The following is an 18,498-nucleotide window of genomic DNA, read 5'->3' as shown; positions in this document are numbered from 1 at the left end:
CAGGGCTGGGTGCTAGGTTGGGCTGTCTGAGCTTAGAGCTCTCTTCCTCTTTGACTGATTCTATGTACTGAGTGGATAAGCCCAAAGAGTGGTGAGGAACAGAGGTTAACTCCAGCTGGCAGCCAGGCACCACTGGTATGCCCCAAGGCTCCCTGCCAAGGTCACTCCTCTTTAGTACCTACCTCTGACCTGGGCCCCACTCAGTTAGTTTGAACTCACCAGCCTGCTGGGATCTCTGCTAGCAGCAACAAACACAGCAGCCAGAGCTGAACTTGGTACTTTATTTTCACATATATAAAAAAAACCTGCAAGTATCAAGACAAAAACTTCTGGAAATGTACACACAGTTCAACAAAAATATATATAAACCAAAGCTCTTGCTTCAACAACACTTATAGCTCATGAGTATAGCTCACTGCTTGGTGGGCTGCTGGCCACCAGCTGCTGCTCAGCCCCCCTGCTCCTGGCAGAGGATGCTGGGGGTGCACCAGGGAACTCCTGTCCCCTAGGGTTAGCCTCAGCCCCTTGCCGAGGGGCTGGGGGAAAACAGGCTTGTGGACAGCATAGCACTGAGTAAGTGACTGAGAGGCAGGAGAGTCTGATCTCTCTAGGAGGAGGCAGGAAAGAGAGCCCTGCTTGCAGGCAGAGAGCTGGCACAGCCCATGGCAGCTGAAGCTAAAGGCAGGCTGCTTGCCCATTGCCCCTCTCCCCCGCTCAGCTCCTCTAACACCAGCCTGGCTGTGGGGCCAGTGGTGCCACCAAAGCACAAAAATAAGCCATTTATACCTGGGGCTGGGTTCAGCACAAAAAATAAACCCTGAGACACCACCAACTGACTCTGGCCTAACATTCCTTTGTTTTAAATTTGGGAGCAAGCAGGCTGGGGAGGGGCTGGGATCCACTGTTGCAAACACCCACCCCGAAAGGAGCCCAATTCCCTGGGGAGCGGGGAGAAAGCAGCTCTCCCCTCATGTCACCAAGGCTATGCCACAAACCATGAATCCTAAGCCCTTGGTCTGGCATCTGCCCGAGTTAGGCAGCCTTGGCCTTGCTCTGTCAGCCACTCACTTCCCAGAAACTTCCTTTCCAGTAAGACACTGGAACAGGATGCTCAGGGAGGTTGTGGACGCCCTCTTCCCTGGAGGTGTTCAAGGCCAGGCTGGATGAGGCCTTGAGTAACCTGGGCTGGTGGGAGGTGTCCCTTGCCCACGGCAGGGAGTTGGAACTGGACAATCTTTAAGATTCCTTCCAACCCAACCCACTCCATGAATCTAGGAACAAATCACAGCCACCCACCGTGGAGCTCCCTGCCCACACAGCACAGCCAGGACACACTGGGCTAAACCAGGGAGCCAGGAACAATCCCACAAAGGAAAAGCAAAGCACCAGCACCTCCCCAGCACACACCACTGCCAGCCTTCACTCCTCTAACCTGCACATTGCTACATCTAAGGTGCCTCACACATCCCACAAGCAACATTTCAGCAATTCCAAAGACATTTTGGGGGTGAAAAACAACACATCAAAACCTTCCCACACACAAACAGAGCGAAACTTCCTGAAAAAGAACTCAGATCCTTCCACCAGGTAACTTCATGGACTATTTCTTTCCAATATTGCTGTTGGCTTCTCTGCTGCAGGGAGCAAGTTCAGCTTTGATGCTGCTAAGTTGATAACTTGCAAGCCCACGGTTGAGGTAACGGACAGGTGAGTTAGGGGTGTCCCTTGCATGCTGGGGCTCAGCACTGTGATGCAGTAATTGTCTCTGGCAGTGCTCCCCAGGTCCTGGAGCAGGGATGGGACAAGGCAATCCAAGAGCAGGAAAGGTTTGAAGGAAGAAAGCACTTAGTAGGTTCCCTCTCTAGTTCCTCAGATCGATGTATTTCTCATTCTTCACTCCGCCAGCATAAAGAGGGAAGGGGAAAAAACAACACAGCAGTTAGAGGGGCACCAAACCCAGGTCCTGTGTGACAGACAGAATGCAACAGGGCATCTCCCCAGCCCAGGCCACCCCATGATGGCTGAGCAGCTGTCCCAGGGCAAGGGGCAGTAAGCATGAGCTGTGTGGGCAGCCAAACCAGAGTAAGGATGGGGGTTTCTCTCTTGGCAGAAGGCAAATAGAACTGCAGCAGGCTCAGGTGCTGCATCCTATGGCCCCACAGGATGCCAAGCATGCCAGGCTCTGCCTCAGCATGGGGATGGTCTGGCACTGACACTGTAAACAGGTGCCCAAGTCTGCAATGGCTCTTGAATCCAGGTGAGAGGTAAGCAGGGAACCTGGGAAACTCATCTCATACTGCACCAAAAGCTTTGGCTCAGAGATGCCAGGGCTGGGCCCATTTGTGCAGCCTCTGCTCAGACTCTTGGCCCTCTGAGGTGTTTTCGTCATTCCTTCTCCCAGAGCCTCCTGAGCAGCCTGGTTCCTGCTCCAGGGAGCATGGAAGGTGGCAGTGCCAAGCCGTGGCAGTGTGCTCCCAGGAGATGCCAGAGGCTGGCACAGTGCAGAGCTGCAGATGAGCACAGGGCAGAGCTGCTCCTACATCCCCGGAGCAGAGAGCTGTGGCTTTGTCACCTCCCCTCCCTCCCCCAGACCCTTTCCAAGCACCGATGATGATGGAGGCCCATGCAGGGTGGGGAAAGCTCGTGGAGAGGAGAAAAGCATTACCCTGGTGTACCCCCCTAAGCTCCTCACCTCTGTGCCCAGCCCGAGGAGCAGCCCTGGCCCTGGGGAAGGGCAGTGCCCGACACTCTGTCCTACCTGGTCAGCGGCAGGTCTCTTCTCCCCGTTGGCACCCTGCAGGAGCCCCGCCTCTTCCGACAGCTTATCTGACTTAACGTCAACTAAACTCTTGTCTTTACGGGCCTCTGGCTTTGTGCTAGGGGAGGGAGGTGACAATTCTGAGACACGTTTGCAATACCAAAGCGGGCACGGGGCCGGATTGAGCCCTGGGGCTCCATCCCAGGCGATGCTCTGGAGTGGGGCCAGGGGGGAAGAAGGCTTTGGCTCAGAAAAAGCTTTAGGCTGCCCAGCCCCTCCCTGGGGAGGGGTCCCCTGGCTGCTCTACCACTCCGCTGTCCTCCTCACCACCCCCCTGTGTGGGCAGGGTGAGCAGTACAGACCCCAGGCTGTGGCAAGCTGGAAGCGCTGCAGAGGCCCCAGCGTGGTGCCCTCCCCGAGGCTGCCCTACTGCCTCCCTCCAGGTTGGGCAGACAGCAGCTGGTGCAATGAGATGGGAAGCATGAGTGATGGCAAGCACCTCCGGCCCCAGGGGCTCCGTGGGTGGGCAGGCAGCAGTGCTTACATGTCCTGTTTCCCAGCTCGGCCACAGGGGATCTTGCCTTTCTTGTGCAGGAAGTAGATGACAGAGCCCAGCACGGCCACCACGAGGATGGCCACGATGATGGCCACGATGATCACCCCTTTGCTCTCCGATGTCTTTTGAGCTAAACACAGTGACAGAGGAAGAAGTTAATGCCTGTCCCACCTGGATGCTCTCCAGCTTCTGCATTACTGCATCCCTTGTTGGGGGGATGAGGAAAGGACCTCTTCCCCCAAGAGGGCACCACAGAGGGTCCAGTCACCAGTGCTTCTCCAAGATCCCTTCTCCTGCATCCCAGCAGGGTGCAGAGTGCACTACAATAAAGCTCCCTTCGGGCAGTTTGAAGACACTTTGTATTCTGCTCCCTGCTGCAGGACAGCTTACAGTGCTTCCTGCAAGACAGCCCACCCCTTGGCTTCCTTGCCCAGGGGGCCCGGGGAGCAGGAAGCTGCGCTTGATGTTCTTGCTAGGCTACAGGCTGAGGACAAGCAAGCAGCTTCCACACCGCTGCAGAAACAAGCGCAGACAAAGCCTCCATTCCCCGCGTGGCTTGGCAGCGAGGTGCAGCCCAAGTGCCAGCAGCCAAGGCTCCTTCCCCGAGACAGAGAGGAGTGTGACTCCTGCTGGCTCCTGCCAGAGCCTGGAATGAGGGATGCATGCAGCCAGCACAGCGCAGAGACTGACCTTTTCTGACGGACTCCACTGGTAGAGCAGAAAAAGAAGGGAAAGACACAGAGCTCAGCCACACCACACCAGCACGGCACACACACACAGAGCACTCTGGGCTCCGAGGGCAGTGCCCAACACTCACCCAGCAGCTGGATGTGCTGTTCGGTGACACCCAAGGTGTTGGACACCCTGCACCTGGCCCCCGCCCGCAGCAGGTCGTGGCTCACCCGCACCGTCAGGTTGCTGGTGATGTGCTGCTTGTCGACGTACTCGTGAGCCTGCCAGGGGAGGAGAGGCAGGGAAGGGTTCAGCGCCCCCCTCCGAGGCACCGCGGCCAGGAGCCAGCACCCTCCGCAGCTCTCACCGTCCCGTTGACGCTCCAGCGCAGAGAGGGCCTGGGGTGAGCAATGGCCTTGCAGGTCAGGTTCACCACCTCGTCCTGCTGCACGTACAGCGGGGAGCTAACGGCCACGATCCGCGGCTTCCCTGTGGGGAGGGCTCGTCAGGGGCAAGCAGGGCCATGCTGGCTGGGATGGGGCTCTCTCTGGCAGGGCAGTGTGCCCACACCTATGCCAGTTCTTACCCTGAACAGCCACAGCCACTTGCTTGCTCTGCTCCAGCCCTGGCACGCTTGGTGCCATCACCTTGCAGATGAAGTTGCTGGAGGTTTCAAAGGTGAGGTTGCTCAGGAAGAGTTGGTTCCCCTCCGCTATCTTCTTGCCCTGTTGAAAAGTGAAGCCCATCAGCAGCGAGCCCCAAGCACCAACCCTTTCTGTGCCCAGGTCCCAAGGCTCTGCAGTGGTCCCAAAGGGGTTCTGTCCTCTCTCCTATGCATGCAAGGGAACCTGCAACCACAGGAACACCCTGCAGGTGGCCAAGAGGTGAAGAGGTAGAGACGGACAACGCAGGTTCATAGAAGGGGAAACATTATCCCTGGCCTTTCCCAGGAGAGATGAAGCAAGCTCCCAGCTCTGCCCAGTTTCCTGCAGAGCCCAGGCTCGCAGTGCCTGCTCACCTTCTCATCCCTCCAGTGGTAGTTCAGGTTCACAGGGCTGTGGGCATCGCAGCTCAGCTTCACGCTATCCCCTTCGTGAAGGGTTGAGGATGGCTCCATGTTCACATGGACCCCTTCAATGTCTAGGAAAGAGATGGAGACCAAAGCAGGGTGAGCAGGAGAAATGAGACACCCATCACAAGGTCCACAGGGTCCTGTCCCCCTGCCTTACAGTTCACAGTAAGCTCCACATCCTCCTCTAGCACTCCCATATCATCCAGGTCCAGCGTCTGGCATCTGTACAGGCCACTGCTGTTCTTATTGACGTTGTGCAGGTTCAGCACCCCACTGTCTGCCAGCGTCGACACGTCATGCCACTCCTCCAGCTGCAGGCAGTGGGGAGAAAGCACAGCCCTTAGCCCCACGCCCACATCCTCCACCCTAGCCACTACACCCCACTGCCCGGGGCCCTGCAGACAGCGCACAAGCCGCAGCTAGCACACGAGACTCCTCCCAAGGAGGAGGTGCCCAGGTGCCCACCTCTCTCTTCAAGAAGCTGAAGACGGGTGCTGGGTTGCCATCAGCCTCACAGACCAGCTGCACATCATCCCCTTCCTTCACCAGCGTGGAGGATGGCATCACCTGCAGCTTGACGTGCTCCGCGGGGTCTGGGGGAGGAGGGAAGGGTCAAGCGCAGAGCCCCCGCGGGCCGGCGCAGGGCGGGCAGGGGCCGGCGCAGGGCGGGCAGGGGCCGGCGCAGGGCGGGCAGGGGCCGGCGCAGGGCGGGCAGGGGCCGGCGCAGGGCGGGCAGGGGCCGGCGCAGGGCGGGCAGGGGCCGGCGCAGGGCGGGCAGGGGCCGGCGCAGGGCGGGCAGGGGCCGGCGCAGGGCGGGCAGGGGCCGGCGCAGGGCGGGCAGGGGCCGGCGCAGGGCGGGCAGGGGCCGGCGCAGGGCGGGCAGGGGCCGGCGCAGGGCGGGCAGCCCCGGACTCACAGAAGACGGTGATGTTGACCCGGCGCGACTCCAGGGTGCGCGGCTGCCCGCGCAGGCGGTAGTGCACGGCGCAGTGGTAGCGCGAGTGGCGGTCCTGGCGTGTGACGCGGGCGAGGAGGCTGCTGGTCACCGTGTAGAGCCCGCTGGCCTCCCGCGTCCGCGTCAACGTCATCTTCACCTCCCCTGCGGGGACAGCAGGCACCGCTCCTGCCGCCGCTGCCAGCCCGCGGGCCAGCCGCAGCGCAGCGGCGCTCCCCGTGGAAGCGCAGAGCTCCTCCCGCCGGCCGCGGGCAGCCGGCCCACGGGGCCCCGCTGGAGAGCAGAAGGGCCCTGGCTCCCCTCCCGAGCGGGCAGGTGCAATTCCTCATCGCCATCTTCCTCCCCATCCAACTTACCGTTCTCCTCCAGCTGCTCCCCGTTCTTGTACCAGGTGATGTTGGGGGCTGGGTGGCCGTTCCTGCTCACGCACTGGGCAATCTGCGGCCGCGGAGAGAGAGAGAGAGCCCTGAGCACCAGGCGCTGCCTCGGGGAGAGGGGAGCAGGAGCCTGGTATGGCTGGGAGCCTCCCCCTCCCTGCTGTGGGGCCTCTCCTCACCTTTGACTTGTCGCTGTTCTGCACAGAGATGCCTGCTGAGCTGGCCGTGATCTCGGGGGCCTCAGGGACCTCTGGAAAACAGAAGTCACCCCACGTGTATTAACACAGATGAGACTGGCTCCCCTGCCAGCCCTGCAGGGCAGATGTGTGGCTGCACCACCCTCCTGCCCCATCATCACTCACTGTAAACGAAGAGCCTGGTGTGCTTCTCATCCACACCATAGCTGCCTGCCCCAACCTGGCACACAAAGATATTGGCGTCCTGCATCGTCACCCTGCTGATGGAGAGGGACTTGTCCTGCCCCAGCGACAGCCTCCCTTTGTAGCCTGTGTCGTCTTCCAGGGTCTCTTCGCCTGTGATGTGGTACAGCCTCACCCGGTTGCCATGGTTGATCTGCAGGGCAAGGGGCCAAGGCCAGGCTGACAGGGAGCCCAGGTGAAAGCCCTGAGCTAGCTGCCACCCAGCCCACTGCCTGCTGCCCTTCTCCCAGGCCAGCACTCACGTAGAACCAGTTGATGTAGGCGTAGGAGCCATTGTCAGGGATGTGGAAGTTGCACTCGATTCTGGCTGTGCCATCCACCTCTGCTTCCACCACCGCTGGCATGAAGACCTCCACCTTGCTGGCTGCAGCTGCAAGACAGAGCAGAGAGGCAGTCAGGGGCGGGAAGCACAGCGAAGCTCCCACACGTCTGAGTCAGCAAGGAAGCAAAGCTGGCCTCACGCCAGCATCCCCCACCAGGCACCACATCCTGGCCTGATGGGTGTGCCAGCCCTGCTCCAGTTGCCTCGCTGCCTCCTGCATCCACAGCCAGCTCCCGGGCTCAGGCCACCAAGCCTGCTTCCAGAAGAGGACGAGGCACACCTGAACACAGACCTCTGTCCCACTGCTGCTGCAGTCCCCTCCAGGCCTGTCCTTCCCCACAGCATGCCAGCCTTGCTGAAACAGGCAGCAGGACCTCTGGGCCCCCAGATCTGCCCTTGCACTCACCATGTCTTGCTGGCCCCAAAGGCCAGGCAAGGAGGTGTCAGAAGTTCAGCAGAGGCAGGGGAAGGGGCTGAAGCTGGCAGCACCAAGGCCACATCTTCCCATAGCCCAGCATCAGAACCCTGACGTCAGCCTGCGCAGCCCCCACAACAGCCCCAGGAGCTGGGACATGAATGAGGCACTGTCTTCCTCTGCAGTGGGATGGGGCACATAGGGCAGCAGCTCAGAAAGGGGTGCCCCAGCCAGCTACAGCTGCCTGCTGCTCCCTTTCCTCCCTCCAAGGCACCAGGGCCTTTCGGCAAGGCAGCATGGCTCCAGCCACCACGGCCATGCATGAGCAGACCATGGCCCTATCCAAGCTCTGACCCAGGAACCCAGAAGTGAGAGTATCAACCCCCTGCAGCATAGCCAAGAGCAGCCCCTCACTGTTTCTCTGCTCCCTGCCCATACAGCAAAGCTCTGCCCACCCACAGCACACCTGGCACCAGGGACCCACACCCACGCTGCGCAGAGCCTGCTCACTCCAGCACCCCACCTTTCCAGCCCAGCCACCCATTGCCCACAGCAGTAATGGAGCTGCTGGCCATGCTCCAGAGCAGCAGCAGAAGGTAATGGCTATCGATCCAGGACAAGGAACAGAGCAGCTTCCTCAGGGGCTAAGGGCAGAGCAGCCCCAGCTAGGCAGGGCAGAGAAAAGGGCTGTGTCACGGTGAGGCTGGCAGTGCCATTGCCACTAGCCCCTTAGGTGTCCATGCACACCCTGGGCTGGCACACAGCCCTGCAGGAGGGGACAGCGTTCTGTCCCCTGTCAACACAGTCAGTTGTTTTGGCACCTGTAGCCCAGCTCAGGTATGGGAACTGGAGATAAAAGGCTGGAGGATGCCAGCTGTGTCAACAGCTGCCATGATAGCACCACTCACTAACAGCCACGGAGTCTCACAAGGGAACCAACTTGAAAGGGCAATGCCATGCCCACAAAATATGCCCCACATAGTACTGGCACAGCCCCAAAATGCAGCCAGGAGCCCTTCTGCCACAGCAAAGGTTAGTCACAGGACTAACCACCTCAGGACACCCCAACAGGCAACGTTTGGCTCACATCCATCTCATCAGCACAGTACAGCTGGCCCTGAACACAAAAGGAACAAGCAAATCACTGCACAGGAAAGGAGGTGGCAGAAAAAGAGGCGAAAGTCCCAGAGCCAAGCACCCTGCGGGGTCAGGAAGCTGCACTGAGCACACACAGAAGTACCTGCATGGCCACGACTTGGCTACTTGATTCAGCTGGGCAGCCACAGACCAGAGCAAGTCCGGGGCTGGGTTGTGTCCCAGCTGCCCCCCTGCACTCTCTCCTGAGCCCTGACACTTCTGGGTACTGGCAGCCAGGACAACCTTTGCACCTTCATCATTTTTAGAGCCTCAGCACGGGTCTTGGGCAGGGAGAGCTGCTGGCCCGCCCTGCTGACCCGGTCGGCATGAGAGCTCTTATCCAGGCAGTGGAGCAGCCGAAACCATGAGCTCAGAGCTGGAGAATGGCTGGCATCTGGGGCTGGCATGAGGCACACGGCCCTCACACCCATGCACTGCCCTTGAGGAGGCAGGCATAGACACTGAAGCCCCCTGAAACAAGGGCTCACTGCTTTTCACCTCCCCTGGGACAGGATGGATATTAACCCTCCCTCAGGCTGAAAGGTACACCCATGGGTAACACTGCAAGTGTGAGCAGCAGGGGCACCCCAGGGCCCCCACAGTTCTAGAACATAAGGCTTCCATCTGCAGCTCTGAGACCCCACCATCTGCCAGATGCGTGGGCAGGCACTGGGCACAGGCACCCTGGCATAGCAGGCTCTGGGGCACGGCAATTCTCCCTTGCACCCAGCACGGCTGCAAACACCAGCTCGGTGAGGGAAGCTGGGCAGGGCTGGAGACCCACTGGCCACGCGTGGAGCAGCCCGGCGCAGAGCCGAGCTGCAGCCCGCACTGAGCACCCCAAGCGCCTGGCACAGCTCCAGCGGGAGACCTGGGGATCTGGAGAGGACGCCTGCCACAAGCCAGCAGGGAAGGGAGGAGAGCCCCCGTGCCTTTCCATCTGGCTGGCGGACAGACGGCCGGCAGCCAAAGCTCCGCAAGAACAAAGATTTACTTTTAGAGCCGGGGAAGGGGGTGGGGAGGAGCGCAGCCCCTCCGCCAGCCTCCTGCGGAACCGAGGTGTGTGGGGAGCTGCTGAGTGCGGCTGCAGAGCCCCCAGCGCAGAGCAGTAACAGGAGGGGCACAGGGGTCTGCAGCCGCACATGGGGATGCGTGGGGCTTCCGTGGGCTTCTGTGCCGCTCTAGGGGGAGCCAGCTGCGGCCAGACCCTGCCTGCTCCCAGCACATGCACACATGCCACCCTCCTCTGCCCTGGCAAGGCCACCCTTCCCATGCAGACCGCTGAGCAAGGCGCCCAGCTCCTACAGAGCAGGATCGTCTGCACCTCTTCTTTGTTAGAGAGGAGAAAGACAGTGCAGAGTTCCAGTCCTGCAGCAAGCAGAACCAGCATGCAACAGCCTCTACCCCAGTCCTCGCTGTGCTGGCGATGGGCAGGGAGCTAAGGCTCTGTTGCAACAGGGACCCGCACCTTGCACTGCCAAACCACCCCTATCGGTACACCAGAGGACGAAAGGTTCACAACCCGAGCCCCACAGCTAGCTGACAACACCCACAGAGACCTCGCTAGCAGCCAGAGATGGCAGTGCAAAAGGGACCAGGCTAGCACTGGCATTTCCAGGGCGTGCTCAGGCCCCCGCCCCAGTAGCGGAGTGAGCCCCCCCCGACCTGTCTAGGAACGGCTTGGCCATAGCCCCTCACGCCTCTGGGGAGTGAGAGGCCTTTCCCGGTGGCTGGGCTTGCAAACACACCCACGGCATCAATCAATGAACACCTCGCTCAGCGCAGACGCTGCGAGGAAGGGGATCCCAGCACGGGCAGGAGGTGGAAGCAGCCTGCCTTTGGCTCGGGCGTTCGACCCTCCCCTAGTGCCAACGCCTCGTCCAGAGCAGGTTGCCCCAGCACCCTGGGCCACCTCCACAGCAAGGCTGGGCAGGGACAAGGTGAGAAGGCTAAAGTACTGGTTTATCGCCAGTCATGGGACTGGGAGCTCTAGGCGAGCAGTCAGTTGTGATGATCTCAAAGGTCTCTTCCAACACGGACAGTTCCGTGGCTCTGCGGAGCAGCCACAGGGCACTGGGGTTACTCCCTAGCCCCCTGAGACAGGACGGCATGCTGCGGGGAGCAGGGCAGGGCAGGAGGGCAGGAAATGCAGCCCCCCTCCCCGAGGGTGAAAATGGAGTGGAAAAAGGATAAAAAAAGAAAGCGTGAAAAAAGCCAAGAGAAACAGGGCTCGGGGAAAAAAAACTCCTTAGAAGGAAAGGGGTGGATGCTTCCAAACAACTCCACCAATTCAGCCTGCTGCACACTGAACACACGTGGAGGAGCCCCTCCTCACCCCTCACCCTGCCCTACCTTCGCAGAGGTGCAGCAGGGTCGTGTAAAGCCAACCAGGGCACTCCTTGCTCCCCCACACCCAGACCCACTCCCGCCCCGCCGCGCAGCCCGGGGACGTGCGCTTGAGGGGGCTGCTCCCACCTAAGCTTCCCCGGCAGCACAATTTTAGCATTCCTGGCCCCAAGCCCAACAGCCTTTGAAGGGTGTGAGCTGTGCTGGCTGCCGGGGCTGGCCCCGGAGCAGCCCCCGCCGGCTGCCGCTCCTCACCCCTTCTCCGCATAGCGCTGCGAAGGGGCTGGACGGCAAGCAGAGCCCAGCACCGGTGCAGCGAGCCGCTGCAGCCTCGGCACCCCAGCAGCACCGGGCGAAAGCAAATCTGTGCCCGGAGACGGTGGGGCCCCGCTTCACCGCCCTGCTGGCGGCTGCACCCACTCGGCCGCCACTCCCCGCAGCGCCCCGCAGGTGCGCCCGCACCCTGCCCCGGCCCGGCCCTTCCGCGCCGCGCCCGGCGCCACTCACCGCAGCAGAGCAGGAGGCAGCAGCCCCAGCCCAGGGCGAGCCTCGCCGCCCGCTGCCCCCGAGCCATGCCAGCCGCCGCCGCCGCCGACCGCCCGCGACTGAGAGGGGCCGGGGGCTGACGTCAGGCGGAGGAGGAGGTGGAGGAAGGAGCGGTGCCTGCCCACCGCCCGCGGCCCCTTATCACCCCCCAGCGGCAGCCGGCCGGGCGCCGCCGCGCCGAGCCCCGCAGCGCAAGGTGCGCCCCCCGGCCCCGCTCGGCGCCCCCCGCGGCGGCAGCTCACCGGTTATCCCCGTCGGCTCCGAGCTCTGACCTCCAGCAAACACTTCTCCACGCCTCGGCAGGGGTCGTTCGCAGGCATTTGGGAGCTCTGCCGGAGGGGCTCATTCCAGCTCCGCTCGCAGCCCTGCAGCCTGGCAGGTCCTGCCTGCCCGGGCTTGCACAGGCTGCTGAGTGCTCCAGGTGGAAATCGTTTTCAAAGCCGGAGAAGGGGGCAGAGGTGTAGAGGCAGCCCTGTCCCCACAGGGTTTGGGGGGATGGCAGCAAGGGGGACAGTCCCCGAGAGTCCCAGACGCCGGTGGATCTGGCTGGCATTGCTTTAGGGCAGAACTCCCCTGCTCTGCCCCGCAGTGTCCCAAAGCCCAAGCACAGCTTCTGTGTTGCCTTTGAACAGGTGGACTCAACGGGGGCGAGGGGCAAACCTAGGGGCTTTCAGAGGCTCCTGCACAAAAAAAAGGGGGGGTCCTGTGGAAACGGAGAGAACACAAGGGTGGAGCAGCCCCGGGCAGGCCACCAAGCTCTGCTGGGGTCGTACCTCGGACCCTGCTGTGCCTCAGCGTCCTTGCATGCAGTGCCCCCTGCCCGCCTGGGAGGGTCTCTGCAAAGCCCTTTCCCCGTTCCCGAGGCACGGCCCCAGCCATGGCTCGAACCCCTACCAGCTGTTGAAGAGAGCAAGCTGTTGGCTGGGGCCGGGGCGGTGCGCCTGGCCTGGGGCTCTCAGTGCTGCACAAGGCTGCTATTATCCAGGGGTAATCATCCAGCCCCTCCTGAGACAGGCCACTGCACAGGCCCGGGAGAGCACCACAAATCTCCAGAGCTGCTGTGAGCTGCCCACAGCCAACCATGCAGGACACCTGGGGCCAGCGTCTCTGTCACATCACAACCGACTTCCGCACCTCACTTTTCCCCTTTAGGTCATTCAGAGCCGGAGAGGCTGCGTGAGAAGCCAAAGCACTGAGGTTTTCTTCTGCTTCAAAGCCTTTCTTCTGCCTCTCTCACTCTCTTTCAATTCACAGAGAACTCCCAGAGCTCATTGACTTCTTCCTGTCCCCACCTGAGGGACAGCATCTTCCAGAAGCAGCAAAAGTGCTCTCCTCCAGCTCTCAACCCAGGGGCTCCCGACCCTTTCCATATCCTCTGCTTGCCTTTCCTGCAGCCCAAGCTACTGTCCAGACCCTGGGCACCACAAGCTGCACCTCTTCAACAACCCTAAGCCACTCTGGAGCCCAGATGTGTGTTCCTCTGGGCCACATCATTCCTCCCGAGCATCCCCAAGCACTCCTCATACCACCAGCCCCAGCATCCCTGCGCTGGTCCCCTCCCCTGCCGATGCCATGCAGCAGCCCTTCCCCTGCCTCGTCCGCATGCCCGGCCAGCCCCTCCACGCTTTCCCAGCCAAGGAGACTTGATGATTCATCGGAAATGATTAAATATTTTCCCCAAGAGATTAGTTGCTTAAAATGGCAGCGCTGGGCAGTGATAAGGCTCAGAGCCCTCAAATCGCTGCTGCCGAGCAGAGGCCTCCTGGCGGGCAGTGCGCTCACCGGGAGGAACAAGTGCAAAGCAGCGGTGCCACCGCGCACAGGTTGCTTGCAAGCTGCTGTCCTGCCTCACGACTGCGCTGTGGGGATGCTCTTGCAGCCGGCACTGGCAGGATTTTGCGGTCTGCCACCCCGCAGGTCCTCCAAGGCACCTTAACAGGGTGCTCATGCTTTCCTCTCCCTCCAAAGGGCAGGATGCAGCACACAGGAGCCTTAAAGCTCTGCTCCTCATGGAGGAGAGGAGGAATAGAATCATAGAATGGTTTAGGTTGGAAGTGACCTCATAGCTCAGCCCAGTTGCAACCCCCCTGCTATAGGCAGGGACACCTCCCACTGGAACAGGTCACTCAAGGTCTCATCCAGCCTGGCCTTGGACACCTCCAGGGAGGTTGTGGGGCACAGAAGCACAGAATGTGAGCAAAGATCACATGTGGGCAACCTGTGCCAGTGTCTCCTCACCCTCCCTCTCTGTGCTCCACAACTTCCCTGGGCAACCTGTGCCAGTGTCTCCTCACCCTCCCTCTCTGTGCTTCACAGCTTCCCTGGCCAACCTGTGCCAGTGTCTCACCACCCTCACTGGAAAGAGCTTCCTAACATCTAGTCTAAATCTCCCCTCTGCCAATTTAAACCCATTCCTCCTCATCTTGTCATTACAAGACCTCCAGGGAGGCTATGGGTCACAGAAGCACAGAATGTGCTCTTTGATCACATTCTGTGCTTCTGTGACCCACAACCTCCCTGGGCAACCCCTTCCAGTGTTTCACCACAAAATGCCATGATTTAAGCCCTGCAGACATCACCTCTGGAGGGAAGAGGGCTCAAGGTGTTCCACTTTCCCATGGGAAAGCATCCACCAAGCCAAACAGGCAATCAGGACAGCCCAGAGGCCACACTGCTGGTGCATTTTTGTTCCACTGCTAACTTTTACTCCCCATTAAAAAAAATAAAGTGTTGCTAACAAAAAAAAGACCTCCACAGAAAATTCCCAAGCAGTTGGTAAGGGCAATGCCCCTCTCTGGAGAAAAGAGGTTGTCCAACTGCTGCAGCAGGGAGATGCCACCCTTAAAACAGCCTCCTGCTGTTACTGCCTCACATTGGTCAGACTTCAGCATTTGATTTAGAAGGAAACTTAATGGTTTGGGTTTTGGTGTGGGGTTATTTTTGTCCTTGCCAAGCTAAGAGCTGGAGAGGATGGGCAGCATTTGAAAGCAAGACCCTGCTGCCCTCACAGCTGGCATAAAATCGCCCTGCTGCGCTGTGTGTGGCACCCAGTGGGGTTGGGATCTCCACGTGGGGATCCCAACAGGCTGAGCCACCTTCAGCTTCCCTTTCTGCCACTTGGTCTCACGCCTTCTTATTTATTTGCTTGCTTAATGGATTTGGCTTCAGCCCCCACTGGCTGCTATGCAAACAAACAGTGTGGATTAGGCTCCCGTGTGGCACAGTCCCACGCACACAGCCGGGGTGGGAAGGTCAGGAGCAGCTCTTGCTCTCTGGCAGCCAAAGGGATACGGGTGTTGGGGCTACCATGGCTCCCCATGCTTTCCTCCTCACATCCTGCTGCCACTTCATACAATCATAGAGTCAACCAGGTTGGAAGAGACCTCTAAGCTTATCCAGTGCAACCTAGCACTCAGCCCCATCCAATCAACCAAACCATGGCACTAAGTGCCCCAGACAGGCTTCCCCCGAACACCTCCAGGGATGGGGACTCCACTACCTCCCTGGGCAGCCCATTCCAATGCCAATCACTCTTGCTGGGAAGAACTTCCTCCTAACATCCAGCCTGAACCTCCCCTGGCACAACTTGAAACTGTGTCCCCTTGTTCTGTCACTGGATGCCTGGCAGCAGAGCCCAACCCCACCTGGCTACAGCCTCCCTGCAGGCAGCAATGAGCTCTGCCCTGAGCCTCCTCTGCTGCAGGCTGCACTCCCCCAGCTCCCTCAGCCTCTCCTCACAGGGCTGTGCTCCAGCCCCCTCACCAGCTTCGTTGCCATTCTCTGGACGCCTTCCAGCACCTCAACATCTCTCCTAGGTGAGAGGCTGTGCCCAGGCAGGTGTGAGCCATAGAATCACAGAATGTCAGGGGCTGGAAGGGACCTCCAAAGCTCATCCAGTCCAACCCCCCCCTGCCAGAGCAGGATCACCTATACAAGCTCACACAGGATCTGTCCAGGCAGGTTTTGAATACCTCCACAACAGCCCGGGGCAGCCTGTTCCAGGGTTCTGTCACCCTCACAGTGAGGGTTTTGCCAGTCAGTGGCAGAGCTGCTGGACAGCTGTTCCTCTGCTGGAAACTTGGGGACTGCAGGACAGCTCATGGGCACAGCATGCCCAGGGCAGGGCTGATTACGCTGGTGATATCCGAGCATGGCAGGCTGCAGGCACAATCTCTAAGGGCCTAATTGCATTTGCCTTTCACTGAGCCTGGCTCTCTGCAGCCAGAGGGGAGCAGCATCCAGTGTGCAGAGCACAGGCTGCATCCCAGCACCCACCTCAGCTCCTTCCACCTTTCCCTGACCTCTCAGCAAGACCCCTGGAGCTCAGCCGTGTCCTGCTGATGCTGCTGGAGGGAACTGGCCCCAGTGCAGGCTGTGCTGGCAGACAGCTCTCTGCTCTCCCACTGTGCATACACCGACATGCTGTTGAGCATGTCCTAGGTGGGTACAGGGAGTCCTGTGCCTTCCCCAGCCCCTGCAGCCCTCTGCCGTGCCAGTGGGATCCAGAACAGCCTGGGTGGCTCAAGAAAGGTCTGTGGGGTGCTCAGGATGCTCTGTGCCCATCTACCTCCCAGTGCCAGTAAGCGATGAGCTGTTGGCTGGCACTGGCTCCCTGCAGGGCGGATGAAAGGCAGCCACGTGGGGCAGAAACCAGCACCGAGTCTGCCCAGGCCTGCACCTCCTCACACAACACCCTCAGGGCCGAGAGGGGCCCTGCTCCCCGGGGAAGGGATGGGAGGGGATGGGATGCAGGCCAGTGCCATGCTTTCCCACACCACCTGCAAGCAGTCAGCCCCTTCCCTGCTGCTGGGGCAGCAGCCCCCGGGGCACCCTCCTGCCAGCCCCTGCTGCCACATTTTGGGGTGCATTAGGGTTCACATAATGCACTGCAGCCCTGTCTGGCCCCTGGCTTCCTATTCTCTGGGTCACAGACCACAAGAGATGGCAATATCAGATGTGCCATGAGGAGAAGATGCCTCCACCCCAACTCTGTCCACCTCTGGCAGCTCTCTCCGCAGCCCCTGCCCTACAGCCCAGGGAAATGTCTTTTTCCACCTCCCTTCCTCGGCTGGGCTCCCAGCGGCTCCTTTGTCTCTCCCCTCTCCTTCCTCTCATCTTCTGCAGAGCCTTTCTGTGGGGATTATTAACCATGGCTACAAGGCCTTTGTTTAGGGGGGGCTGGGAACGGGGCGAGGAGCTGAGCAGACAGAGGAAGGAAGGACGTGAAGGGAAGGGGGGGGGGGAAGGAAGGTGACATCTGGATTTGTGTGCTGGCAGAGCACAATCTCCCGGAGCAGCTGCACGGAGACAGCAGAGGACTCAGCGGATGCGGAGCAGTGGCAAGACCCTAAAAGGAGCCAGGCTGGATAGGGTCACCCTGCCCTATGTGACCCAGAGCGCAGCCCCTGGCATCCAGCGCCGCGCTGGTGCCGCCGTGAGAGGGCAGAGCCGGGAGCCCCTGCGCTGCCCTGCGGTGTGCACACAGCGTGGGCTTGGCCACGCTCCGCAGGGAGCGGCACAGGGGGGGCGAGGAAGGCTGCGGAGCTGCGCAGCTCTCCTCATGCGCCCTGCCCCGGGGCCCTGACCCTCACTGCCTGCAGGTCGATGGACAAGGACAGCTGCAGCAGTGAGCGCTCCTGGGGAAACCTTAGCCAGCGGATGGCCACCACCGAGGGAGAGGGGAAAGGAGCCCTCTGCCCAGGCCGTCTGTCGCAGGCTCCCCGCTGCCCGCAGCGGGTGCTGCCCAGCAGCCACATGCTGCCCGCTCACCTGCACGGGGCACAGCCACCAGGACGTGCCCCGCACTCCTCTACCCTTGGTGCGGGGGGCTGGGGGCCGATGGGGCAGCGGAGGGGAAGCTGGGAGCCCACGGACAACTATTTATAAACCAGGCTTTTCCTCTGGAAGATTTCCGAGATCGTCTCCCCCAGCAGCGGGTGGAAAAAAGCCTCATTGTCTGAGCGCCAGATGGGCTGGGGCCGGGCACTCGCCCACACAATGGGGTGGATTTTGCACCCGGCTGGTGGGGGTCCGGCTGCGGGACGCCCGGCAGGAGCAGCTGCCACCAGCACCCGCGGCTGCGCCACGGCTCCGCGGAGGCACGGAGAGGAGGAACGCCCTTGCCTTGCCCTGCCCTCCCTGGCACCCAGCTTCCCGGACCCGCCGTGGCGTCCCTGAGCAGCGCACTGCCCACTGCCAAGGACGAGAGGGAAAGCCAGCGTGGGGCCCCAGCATCACCTCCTGTACTTGCCTGTGGCCCCAGGCGGTGAAGTCTTCATCCTGGCTTTGTCTGCAGGGCTGGGGGTCCCCCAGGACAGCTCATTAGGAGCGACTGCAAGGAAGCATAAGGAGAAATTAGCCTCAGGCAGGCGGCGAGGCCAGCCCCAGCTTTTGGGGAGCACTTCTTACACCCATGGATTGGGAGGAATCCCCTTGGAGGGCTTTGGGGAAGGGTCCCCACCGCTGCAAGGGCACATGGAGTAGGAGCAAGGATGGATAAGGGCTGCCTGGGAGAACGCAGGGAGCAGAGTGCAGTCCCCATGCCACCTCCTCACGCCCTACACCCTGCTTGGCCCCATAGCATCGGGGCCAGGCAGGAGCACCAAGGCCCAGGGGAACTGTGGGGCCGCCTGGGCTGAGCAGGGATTTCTCCTTACAGGACTTTCCCATGGAAGAGGACTTGGTTTTCCCAGGGCTGCCTGGCCAGGCTCCAGGAGGAGAGAGATATCCCAGATCCCCTAGTGGAGAGCCTCAGCCCTCCCGAAAGCTGGTGGGCAGCCGTCGTGCTCCCACTCCTCCACCAGTCCACAGGGTGAACCAAGCAGGGAAGGTGCCTGCTACTGGAAGCAGTGTGGGACATGGGCACCCAAACCTTCCTGCAGGCTCTCCCTGGCAGCCCCCAG

General features: G+C 60.9%; 1 protein-coding gene across 4 annotated transcripts; it reads right to left on the bottom strand.

Moving 5' to 3' along the window:
- Nucleotides 1-261: 261 nt before the first annotated feature.
- MCAM (melanoma cell adhesion molecule) lies at nucleotides 262-12,265 on the bottom strand. 4 transcript variants are annotated; one of them, XM_064172965.1, is made up of 16 exons: nucleotides 11,839-12,265; nucleotides 7,073-7,200; nucleotides 6,753-6,963; nucleotides 6,570-6,640; nucleotides 6,370-6,451; nucleotides 5,975-6,157; nucleotides 5,524-5,651; nucleotides 5,216-5,369; nucleotides 5,005-5,126; nucleotides 4,573-4,711; nucleotides 4,354-4,475; nucleotides 4,132-4,267; nucleotides 4,005-4,022; nucleotides 3,303-3,444; nucleotides 2,759-2,876; nucleotides 262-1,891 (listed from the first exon to the last, which is right to left on the bottom strand). In XM_064172965.1, exons 2-16 carry the CDS (start codon nucleotides 7,172-7,174, stop codon nucleotides 1,862-1,864), a joined length of 1,758 nt encoding a protein of 585 aa, XP_064029035.1. In that variant the 5' UTR covers nucleotides 7,175-7,200; nucleotides 11,839-12,265; the 3' UTR covers nucleotides 262-1,861. The 4 variants fall into 4 exon arrangements, with proteins under 4 accessions (XP_064029035.1, XP_064029033.1, XP_064029036.1 ...); XM_064172963.1 differs by lacking the exon at nucleotides 11,839-12,265 and adding an exon at nucleotides 11,558-11,664; XM_064172966.1 differs by lacking the exons at nucleotides 2,759-2,876; nucleotides 11,839-12,265 and adding an exon at nucleotides 11,558-11,664.
- Between the last annotated feature and the right edge of the window lie 6,233 nt (nucleotides 12,266-18,498).

This window comes from Pogoniulus pusillus, chromosome 38 (genome assembly GCF_015220805.1).
Source record: "Pogoniulus pusillus isolate bPogPus1 chromosome 38, bPogPus1.pri, whole genome shotgun sequence".
Taxonomy (NCBI): domain Eukaryota; kingdom Metazoa; phylum Chordata; class Aves; order Piciformes; family Lybiidae; genus Pogoniulus; species Pogoniulus pusillus.
The sequence above is the reverse complement of the archived record's forward strand: the minus strand, read 5'-3'. Positions and strand labels throughout refer to the sequence as shown.